The sequence below is a fragment of the Lactuca sativa genome, chromosome 4 (genome assembly GCF_002870075.4).
Source record: "Lactuca sativa cultivar Salinas chromosome 4, Lsat_Salinas_v11, whole genome shotgun sequence".
Classification (NCBI taxonomy): Eukaryota; Viridiplantae; Streptophyta; class Magnoliopsida; order Asterales; family Asteraceae; genus Lactuca; species Lactuca sativa.
The window spans coordinates 97655539-97667016 of record NC_056626.2 but is presented as its reverse complement, the minus strand read 5'-3'; the positions used below and the strand labels follow the sequence as shown (position 1 = coordinate 97667016).

At 30.2% G+C, this 11478-nt stretch overlaps 1 protein-coding gene across 2 annotated transcripts; it reads right to left on the bottom strand.

Annotated features, from left to right (window-relative positions):
- Positions 1-798: 798 nt before the first annotated feature.
- LOC111920128 (protein DETOXIFICATION 40) lies at positions 799-5426 on the bottom strand. Of its 2 annotated transcripts, XM_052770382.1 has the most exons (6): positions 5021-5426; positions 2394-3082; positions 1850-2088; positions 1382-1500; positions 1091-1177; positions 799-1014 (listed from the first exon to the last, which is right to left on the bottom strand). In XM_052770382.1, exons 1-6 carry the CDS (start codon positions 5414-5416, stop codon positions 946-948), a joined length of 1599 nt encoding a protein of 532 aa, XP_052626342.1. In that variant the 5' UTR covers positions 5417-5426; the 3' UTR covers positions 799-945. The 2 variants fall into 2 exon arrangements, with proteins under 2 accessions (XP_052626342.1, XP_023771474.1); XM_023915706.3 differs by lacking the exon at positions 1382-1500.
- Positions 5427-11478: the final 6052 nt, after the last annotated feature.

Below are 11478 nucleotides of genomic sequence, written 5' to 3'. Positions count from 1 at the left end.
TTCACTTATTTAAAAAAAAAAAAAAAAAAACAGGATTTTTTTTATTTTTTTTATTTTTTTTAGTTAATTCAAGTTCCGAAAATAATATTTAAAAAAAGAATTTTTGGATTTTTTCATTTATTTTGCATTTTAAAATTATTTTTAGATTTGGTCTCACGGTCTCAAAATTAGAATGGCCTCAAATGAACCTGAACCTAGTTAGGTTCAAATGTTTTCACTATCTATTGTGTGTCCGTATGATTGATTTTGGACCAATCATTTTAGTTATTTTAAGAAAGTAATTAATGCATATTAAATGCTGAAGATATAATTAATACCTATTATATCTTCAACATGTAATATGCATTAATTACTTTTTTAAAATAACTAAAATGATTGATCCAGAATCAGTCATACATGCACATAATAGATAGTGAAAATAAAATAACCTCTCTCTCTCTCTCTCTCTCTCTCTCTCTATATATATATATATATATATATATATATATATATATATATATATATATATATATATATATATATATATATATATATATATATATAAGTTTGTCGTCAAAATCGAAAACAAAGAGGTATTGTTATATATTGGGTTAATATCCATTTTATATAATGGGTTTTCTGATTAAACCTTAATTTCCTATTTTTTTCCTTTGAAAAAGATTTTATTTATTGTTATTTTGTTTTGGCCTTTTTAATATTATTTTTTTCCAAAAGAACTTGTTAAATGTAAGGGGTTTTCGGGTAAAATAAAAAATACAAGGTTTTTTTTTCAGAAAAAAATAAAATAAAGGTTTAATATGGAAAAATGTAATGTTTTATGTTTATTAAAACTTATATATTCCGCATATGTATAACCTTGATCACCTATTAGGTGACCCGTATGAAAAAAAGTTCAATACTATGTTACAAATAATAATAAGAGTAAAAATAAAAACGAAAAAACTCTTAATTATTTAGCAAAGGTTCCTCTTTCGTATGTTGCCATTGATTCACTCTATTTCTTGCTTGGTCCACCTGTAAATTTTATAAACACAGTTACAATATTCACAATAAACAAAGAAAATAACTTTTATATTATTAAAGATTTCACCTCTTTATTCCAATCCGTTCGAAAAGTAACCCATAGTAAAATAGTTGTTTGCATCGTCATGCCCCCCACTAGGCCCGACCATATTCCCTACATTTTATATATATATATATATATATATATATATATATATATATATATATATATATATATATATATATATATATATATATATATATATATATATATATATATATATATATATATATATATATATATATATATATATATATAAACACATCATCCAAATCATTGATATTTACTCTTATATGAATAACAATTTTTTGTATATACCTTAGCACCAAAGTTAAACTTGAATGCCAACAAAACACCAAGTGGAACTCCAACCACATAATAGCATCCAACATTCACATATGCTACAAATGCTTGCCATCCACATCCAACCGCAACCCCTATATATATATATATATATATATATATATATATATATATATATATATATATATATATATATATATATATATATATATATATATATATATATATATATATATATATATATATATATATATTCATTTTCACTTTAATTTGTCATTTACACTGTATTTGTTACAAGACGATACTACACCTGACTAGACAAACTTTCTAGAACTATTTTTTTATTATCAGACTGAAAAAAGACATTCATATCTTTTCCACAAAGATATCAAGTGAGTCTGTGTCCCATCTTGTTCCACCTTTTTGGTGGTATAAAAATTAATATCAGTCACAGTCAAACACAGTACAGTCTGTTCAAGTTACCTGAAAGGACGGGTTGAATGCCATTGAGGAGGATGGAAACCGCAAGGAGAGGAGTAAGTTCGGAGACGGCATTCGCGACAGTTTCTCCTTCGGTAAAAGCATAACTAATAACGTGTCGTGTAGCTAAGAGAATGATAGCGCATATCAAGGCCACCACAAAAGAGCTTACTGTTACCACTACAACAGCAAATGCTGCTGATTTTGGATGTCCTGCACCTAATTCATTGCTAACTCTCACACTGTCATATATATATACATATTTTAGGTAAGACAATGACCAAACACGTAACAAAAACAAACAGTAAAGACCTTCCAAATTAAAAAAATAAGTTATGGACCAAACACCAAACACGCAAATTTCCCTAAACCATAGGGACCATTGTTGTAATTTACTCTAAATTAACTAAACAAACACTCACAGCATCGGTCCAATGATTCAAATCCTCCTTACTTTTTGGGCCAACCGGCGGTCCAACCCGGTCCATATATATCAATGTATAACTTGAAGTTTGAAACTTTGAATCATAATCATACACAATCATACCTTGCAGCAGCATTAAACCCGATTGAAATCATCAAAACCCATCCAAGAATCGTTCCACAAACAGCCAATGAATCCAATGCAATTTCCGGATTCGGAAGCAAACCGGCGATCAAAATCAGAATCTGAAAATACCACGTCTCCAGACACAACATCACCGCCGACGCCGTCGACAGCTTCAGAAACGCCCAAAGTCCCGAAAACGCCTGCGCACTGAACCCAGTCCACGTCTCCTTAGTCCGATCACTCTTCACGATATACACAAATTGCGCCACCACAATCGCCCACCATGAAAAACTCAAAATCAGGGAGGCGCCGAGTAACCCCCAACCCCATATGTACAGTGCGACATAGGTGAAGATAACGTGAACGACGAGCATTGCTGCGGCGATGTAGGCGCTAGGGTTGACGATGCTCTGGGCTTGGAGGAATTTTTGGATTGGGAAATTGGCGGCGTAGGCGAAGATTTGGGGGATGAGGCCGTAGATGAAGAGGGAGGCTGCGGCGGCGATTTCTTTGGATTGGCCGATTAAGAGGAGGAGGGATTTGGAGAAGATGTAGAGAAACATGAGGGGAATGGCTGTCGCCATTAAAAGGATGGTGGATCTTTGGAGGTAAATGCCGAGCATTTCGAATTGTTGGGCTCCGTATGCTTGTCCGCAGAGTGTCTCCACTGCACTTCCCATTCCAAGCTACACAAAATAAATACAAAAAGAAATTAAATATATTCCTTAATAATGACCAAAAGACCATTATATTTTATCATTTTTTCTAGTTAAACCGTTAAATTTTTATTTGTGCTAAAAAAAACACTTTCTATTTGCATTAAAAAAGTATTTGTTTTTTTAGAAAAACCTCTACGACAACCACTATGATCTGCATTTATGTTAAAAAAAATAATAATAATAAATAAAACCGTCACCAAACCAAATTTTTTGAAACAATATAATGCTTTTTTGTAATTAAAACTAATTCTAATATGTAAGAGTGACCATACTTAAATATTTTATCAAAAATTGATGGTTTTTTTTAACTTATTAAAAATTGATAATTAAACAGAATTTTTGAAAAAATATAGTGTTGTTTGCTTTAGCAATATGCTTTTAGTATTATTATACTTTTATTTGTTTATTATATTATATTATATTATTTTTAAATGTATCTGATTATACTTATACCAATATGATAAATATAGGTATTTTTTTAGGCTATAATTGGATAGATTTTATAAAATGTAATCTCGTACTAAGAAAATAAAGAAACAATGTTATAATTTAAGCACGTTGAAGTTAATGTCCATGAAAACAAGAAGAAGACATCAACTAACTTTTGTTAGATATACTTTGTATTTCATAAGATATAGAAAAGTTAATTTTATCAATAAGCTATATCTCCGTTTCCATATCAAGAAGTCGGTTTATAACAATCTTTTAAAAATCAATTTTTTAGTTGAATCAGTTTGGTGACCGGCTTCCAGCATCTGACGGTGACATCCGTCAGTCTTCAAACTATATACACTCTGAAATTTGTTTATTTTGCTTTGGAAATAGGTTTTTTTAACGGTCTAAGTGAAGTCAAACTATACAAGTCAAATAAATCAGTTCAAACGATTTTTTACTGATTCTGTCACACCGATTTATCCCGGTTTTTAAAAAACTGTCCAGTTCAATCTTATCTAAAAATTAACTAAAAATCAGTCGTTATTGAATCGCTCTCGTTCCCAGTTCCTAGTTTGACCGGTTTTTAAAACATTATTTTATAAACTATTATTATGGTTTCAAAAAAATCTATTATTGTTTTAGTTGTTTTAAGAATATTTACATATATTGAAAAGCATTTATGAATTCATGTTATAAGATATAACACTTGAAAATAAGAACATAAAATATGCAGATGTTGAAAGAGAATTCTAAATTGTTTTGCTATAGATCATATTACATCTAAGAACTATAGATAGTTTATAACCTTCCAAGGGCATCATTGTTATTGACATGTTTACTTTTCCATCACCTAAAGGTCCTAAATTTTCCATAAACTTGTATACCAATTTCTTCCCCTTCTTAGGAAAATATAAAATGAAGAAAAGTATGAAAATATAATTAAATAACTTAAAATCATCCAATATTTAAAAACACTAACAATAATTTAATTTAATTATTTGTAATAAAATAACACTTTTAATGTTCTTTTCTGAAAAAACAAAAAAAAAACTATTAACTTTTCCTTTTTAAATCCCAAAAAGACAAATATGTAGAACATTGATTTTTTTTGTTTGAACCCGGTTTCAAGTTGTACATTAGATTCAGAACACATGGTCCGGACCGATCTATCCCTGGATTTTTATTTTTGTTTTTGCAGGCAGTTTTTAGTCTTTGAGACCATGTTGGATACGAAGTACAAACAAAACTTTTTTTTTTTTTTTTTTTTTTGAAAAACGAATGATTATTTTTTTACAAAAAAAATATTATTGAAAAAACAAATAAGTATTATTATGAAAACCCATTCTCATTATTATGAAAAAATATATAGAATGAGATTCTTAAAATTTTCAAAATCGGGTGTTCCTTTTCGGATATTTGTGGCCACAATAAATTTTAAAAGGAATATTAATTACTAAAAGCAATTGTTACCATAACACCATAGGCAAAAAGTTGGACGCCATTGTTGCCGAGGGACGCCGCCGCCAGCTGAAGGTTACCAAGGTGGCCGCAGAAGATTTGGGTGGACATCGACGTCACGTTGTTCAGCAAGTAAACTATGATCGCCGGACCTGCTAGCCGGAATAAACTGTACAGTTCGATAGCCATAGCCTTCTGGTGTCGCCGGAAAAAACTTAAACTCGTGTCAGATAGTATCTCCTCCAGCTCCGAGCTCACTGCTTCCCCCGGCGACAGCTGAACCACCGGTGAGCTCCGGTGATTTGACAAGATGGGGTGGGTCAGCTCACCTTCATGGGCGGAGCTTGAATCCATGGCCAAGGCTGAGCCCTGTCTAGAATCTGGTAAAATACTTTCACGGGAGCTCATGATTACATTATTGTCACCATTATATATTATTTAAATTTACATAAAAGGATATGTTGTTTCGTTAATTACAGTACCAGCCCCTAAATATTTGTAGTAATTTGTATTAGAGTGAATTTTTTTAAACTTGATCATTATTCATTATATTTGTTAAAGAAAGAAAATGTTAAAGTAGCTACAACACTATTGAGAATGTTAAATGTAACAGTCAAACATATCATTGGACTCTACATTAAATATCCTTATTTTATGTTTATAATGTTTTTCTTTATTTGGATGTATTTTGTATATTTTGTTTTGTTAGTTTGTTCTTGGATTGTTAGATATTTATGCAGGAGGACTTAATCTGAACATTAGAGAAATCTTCTGGATTGCGGCTCACATCAGAGAATTCTATGGAAACACACGGGTTTAACTCGATATGATTTGGATGGATATAATTCGTTCCGAACCGAATTTCTTACCCGAAGTATAAAAGTCTAAGTGTGTGTGTTATTGGTCATAAGATACGAAATCTCAGACACTCCTCTCATCGTCTTCTCTCTCAGTGTTCTTAGTCTAAAGTTTGTCCAGTTTGGGATTAACTCGTCTGTAATCTTTTCATGTAGAGTTCTTTTGTTGTTCAAGAGTAGATAGAAAAGATATGTAGTTCAGATTCTTTGTTATTGAGTGTTGAGAGTATTTTGTAGTAAGGCTTCTATGTAAGCATCTTAAAACCCAACTGGTTCTTAATAAATAAGAATTGTTGATGTTGTGCAGATTTGTGTGTTGAGTTTGTTTTGATGGTATCAGAGCCAAGTTTGGTTGTTTAGGTTTTCCGATCTAGATGTCTAGGTGTGCTAGGGTTTGGAGTCTTCAATCATTTTGGTTGATTCGCTCTAGATTGGCCCTTTCTTGCGTCTCTGATATGTTATCAGGTCTTGAGGTTGTTTGGTGGTTGATCATATCTGGTAGTTCTCTTGTCATCGTCTCTTAAGTGTAAATGCTTAGTTAATTGTAAATGTTTAGGGTTAATTTCTGTTAAACCTAACGCTTAACATCAACCTTCGTTCAACATTAATGGAATTGTAAACAAGAAGCTATTAACATATTTGGTTACTGGCATTTGAATGTTTGTCTTCTTCAGTGGTAGATCTGTGTAGATATATCGAAACTACATTGTAGTTTGTTGTTGCGTTTTTTTGTGGATTATTGTATGTTTTTCGCCCTCCTTTACTTTTAATGAGTAAATAGATTCGTTGTTCAACCTTTCTAGTATGCTATTTACGCATTTTGTGAATCTATGTAAGTTTTTCCGCTCATCCTTCTTGTCTATGATTAGGTTTTGTCCTGGGGTGGTTGTGTTTTTTTGTTTTTTGTGTATACGATCTATTAGTTATATGTCTGCACTCACTGTTAACATTTATAATTCATTTTGTTCTGGTCTGAAATTGACTACGATTCTGAGTGTGCTATAAAAACTAATCGTTAACTGTGACTGCTAGAGGTTCAGATTCCTAAGTCATTTTCTTGTTTTTTCCTTAGTTTTTTTTGTTGATCTTTGTGCTTAGTCATGACTGGGACACTTGGTGATTCATCTAATATGTTGTTGTTGATTTTGATGATCCTCTTTATTTGCATCCATCTGATGATTTTGTTACCATTATTATCAGCTTTAAAGTGCTTGGTACTGAAAATTTTAGAGTCTGGAAGAGCTCTATGTCTAGAACTTTGAAAGCTAGAAATAAAAGTGGTTTATTGATGGAACTTAATTAAAAGATAAAAAGGATCATGTTAGATCTCTTAAGTGGGACAGAGTAAATGCTATTGTGTGTTCTTGGATTCTTATTTCTCTATCTCACTCTGTTTATATTAGACATGCTTGTTCTGAATTTGCTCTTGATATTTGGATTGAATTAAATGATACTTATTATAAAGTTGATGGTTCTGTGGTGTTTAATTTGCATCAGCGTATCAATTTTCTTACTCAAAGTGGCTTATCTGTCTCTGATTACTATAATAAACTTGATGGTCTTTGGAAAGAGTTCGATGGTTTGACTAAATTTACTGAATGTGTTTGTGAGGCTACTACTTAGTTTAATAGTCATTCTAAACTTATGAAATTAATGTAATTATTGAGTGGCTTATATGACTCTTTTAATCAAGTTAAGAGTCATATTTTAATCATAGATCCTTTTGCTTGATGTTAAAACAGCATTTTCAGTTGTGTCTAGAGAAGAATCAAAACAAAAACATGGTTTTGTGTCTGTTTCTTCTAGTAAAGGTCAAACTTCAGCTTTTGTTGGGAAAATTAATGATTCTAAAAGGTTTAAAGGAAAAAAAAATCAGAATCTCTTGTGTAAAAATTGTGGGTTAAAAGGTCATACTATAGAGAAATATTATAGAAATCAAACTTGGATAATTACAATTTTACCTCCTGGTAGAAAACCAATAGGTTGTAAATGGCTATATAAAATTAAATATAAATAAAATATGGAAGTTGAAAGATTTAAAGCTAGACTTGTAGCTAAAGGGTATAGTCAAAGAGGAGGAACAAATTATGTGGAGACATTTTCTCCAATTGCAAAGATGGTTACTATTCGGTCTATTATTACTCTTGCCATTAATTCTGATTGGTTGTTGTTTCAACTTTATGTTAATAATGCCTTTCTTTTTGGTGAGCTTGATGAAGATGTATATATGAGTCTACCTCTTGGTTATCATTCTAAAGGTGACAATCAAGGCTATAAGCTTTTAAAGTCTTTATATGGTCTACAACAAGCTCCACGGAAGTGGAATGAAAAATTATGTGTTTCATTATTTGAGTTTGGTTTTGTGCAAAGTGTGAATGGTTTTTCTCTGTTTATGAAAATCGGAACAAACTTTGTTGTTATTTTATTACTTTATGTTAATGACATTATTCTTACTCGGAATAATGTGGAAGAAATAGATAAGGTTAGAATGTTTTTAAAAACTAAGTTTTTGATTAAAGATCTTGGAAAGTTAAAGTTTTTCTTTGGAATTGAGGTTGTTGATATTATAAATGGTATATTTTTTACTCAAAGGAAATATTGTTTAGAGTTAATGCATGAGTTTGGAATGTTAGGGTGTAAACCTGTTAAGATTTCTCATGATTTCAATGATGTTATTAAAGGTGATGGAGTGGATAAATATGATTTTGTCTTACAAAATATAACTTTGTTTCAAAACTTAATTAGGTAACTTATCTATTTAAGTATAGCTAAACCTGATATTTCATATATTGTTCAAGTTTCGAGTCAGTTTATGCATTGGCCCCGGAAGTCTCATTTGAATACATCTTTGAGGTTACTTCGTTACTTAAAGCCAAGTCATGGTAAAGGAATTTTTGTGTTTAAATCTAATTTTTTGTCATTAAAAAGTTTTGTTGATGCTGATTGGGCAGAATGTCTTGTGTCTAAACGTTCTGTAACAGGATATACTGTGTTTTTTTGGAGACACGTTAATTTATTGGAAAAGCAAGAAACAAGAAACATTGTCTCGTTCTTCTACTGAATCAGAATATAGGGCTTTAGGCACTATGTCTTGTGAAATAATTTAGATTTTAAAAATCTTATTTGATATTGGTTTAAAAGATTTAAGTCTTGTACCTATTTTATGCGATAATGAATCTGCTATAAAGCTTGTATTAAATCCTGTTTTTTATGAGAAGTCAAACCATTTTGAAGTTGATACTCATTTTATAAGAGAAAAAGTTTCAAAAGGGGTCGTGCAAGTTGTTAAAGTGGATTCTAATTATAATGGTGTTGATAGATCCAAAATGATTATTTTCGTAATCGTACAGGGCTTGTTGATCCTTTTCAAGAAAGTTGTTGGTTATCCAATGATTAGTCTGAGGGGGGGGGGGGGGGGGGGGGGGGGGGGGCTATTGAGAATGTTAAATGTAACAGTCAAACATATCATTGGACTTTACATTAAATATCATTTTTTTGTATCTTTATAATGTTTTCCTTTATTTGGGTATATTTTGTTTTGTTAAGTTGTTCTTGGATTTTTAGATATTTATGCAAGAGGACTAATTCTGAATATTGGAGAATCTTCTGGACTACGGCTCACATTAGAGAATTCTATGGACATGCGGGTTTAACCCGATATGATTTGGGTTGATATAATCTATTTCGACCCGAATTTCTTACCCGAAGTATAAAAGTCTAAGTGTGTGTTATTGGTCATAAGATACGAAATATGACACACTCCTCTCGTCGTTTTCTCTCTTAGTTTTCTTAGTCTAGGGTTTGTCTAGTTTGGGATTAACTCGTTTGTAATCCTTTCATTTAGAGTTCTTTTGACACACACTGGTTTTATGACACACAAAGGCATATTTCGGGAAATAAATGTCAAATTAATAGGCTTTGACGATTCCTTGCTAATTTATGTCAAGTGAGGTGTTGGGAAGGTTCTTGTAATTTGATAAAGCAACTTGCTATCACATTTTTTCATCATAAATTTAGAATGTTTGTTTTAAATTTTGTTGATAAAATATGATTATTTTCATGAAGGTTTGAAGTTTTGAAAATCCAATTCTAAGTATGTACATTTTTGGCTCCTCAAAAATCAAAATTGATGTTATAATTAGATTATGTAGACTCAAGTAACAAAATTAAATGATAAATTTGAAGTGTTTGATAAATTTGTAAAATAACAATGGCAAAATGTGAAAATGCTCTGGTTGCAAAACATGTTAATAATTGGTTTGTGTGCGTGTCATTGCTCATTGTGAATTGTTGTACAAAACCTACTTTTTTTTTCCTACATTTATTGATTAGAAAGTGAAAGATATATTTATTTCTAATCTAGAGAAGGTAATTTTTCGGCTAACAACCTACGAATCTAGATTCTTTTGTTTTGTTAATGGTTTATATACTCATTGACATAAATAGATGCTTGTTATGGAAATTGAAGGACGAATATCATAAATCAGGAGTTAGCATCAATTATCACTCTTATGTATTAGTTTTTTCACACTGAAGAGTAATTATGGTGTTAACATTAAGGTGGTTGCTTCCCTTTTTTCTCCTTTATCTTTAGAATGATAAGAAGTGGTTTTTGGTCTTTTGTTCTCATTATCTTTTATGTTCTCTGTTGCCTAGTTAGGGTTAATGAAATATGTTCCGAATCGTGTGCAAGAAAAGATCATAAAAACGAATTAATTATTGTTTAGTTTTTTTTAATTGAACAAAGAAATTCGATTTTTATGTTTAATTTTTTTGGTCTCATTGTTAGATTTAGGAGACGATTTTAAATTCATTCCAACGATTTTTTTTCATTTATTTCGTGCTCCCCCACATGATGTATGAGTATTGGTGTTGTGCTTACCATCAGTCCATCATGATTTCCAGTCATCCAATGGAAAGTGTTTAGTTTATCATTATACAAATAATTTGATTACATTACACAAAATATATCCTCACTGCACTAATAAACAACTATTGTTTGTGTTTTTTTAATAGCTTTATTATGTGAATTTTGAAATTTTTATGTCGGTCTTGAGGATTTAAATATCTTCAAATGCGTAGGACGAGTTAGAAGAATGTTTATTATCGTTATTATAAGTTTAGTTAGAATACAATAACCTAAACATATATATATATATATATATATATATATATATATATATATATATATATATATATATATATATATATATGTTTAGGTTATTGTATTCTAACTAATTATTATATAGATGTAGGAATGATTGTGGGTCAATCATTTCACTTATTTTAAGAAAGTGATTAATACATATTATTGAATTAAATATAATTGAAAAATACAATCTAATTTAATTACAAGAGTATTTTAGTCAATTAGTATAGATTTAATAAAGAAAAATTGCATATTTTAAGGGATCATAGATTCTATTAATTTTAAAAATCCTATTTTACGAATTATAATTCTTTTAATTTGGACATTAAGATAGAATGTGTTTATGAGTATATTCAAAAATAAAAATATTCTTGAACCACAAAAAAAATAAAAATATTCTTGAACCTATTTCTTGATCATGACTTTAAAACTTCTTGTAGGATAACAACTTCTCGAACCATCAA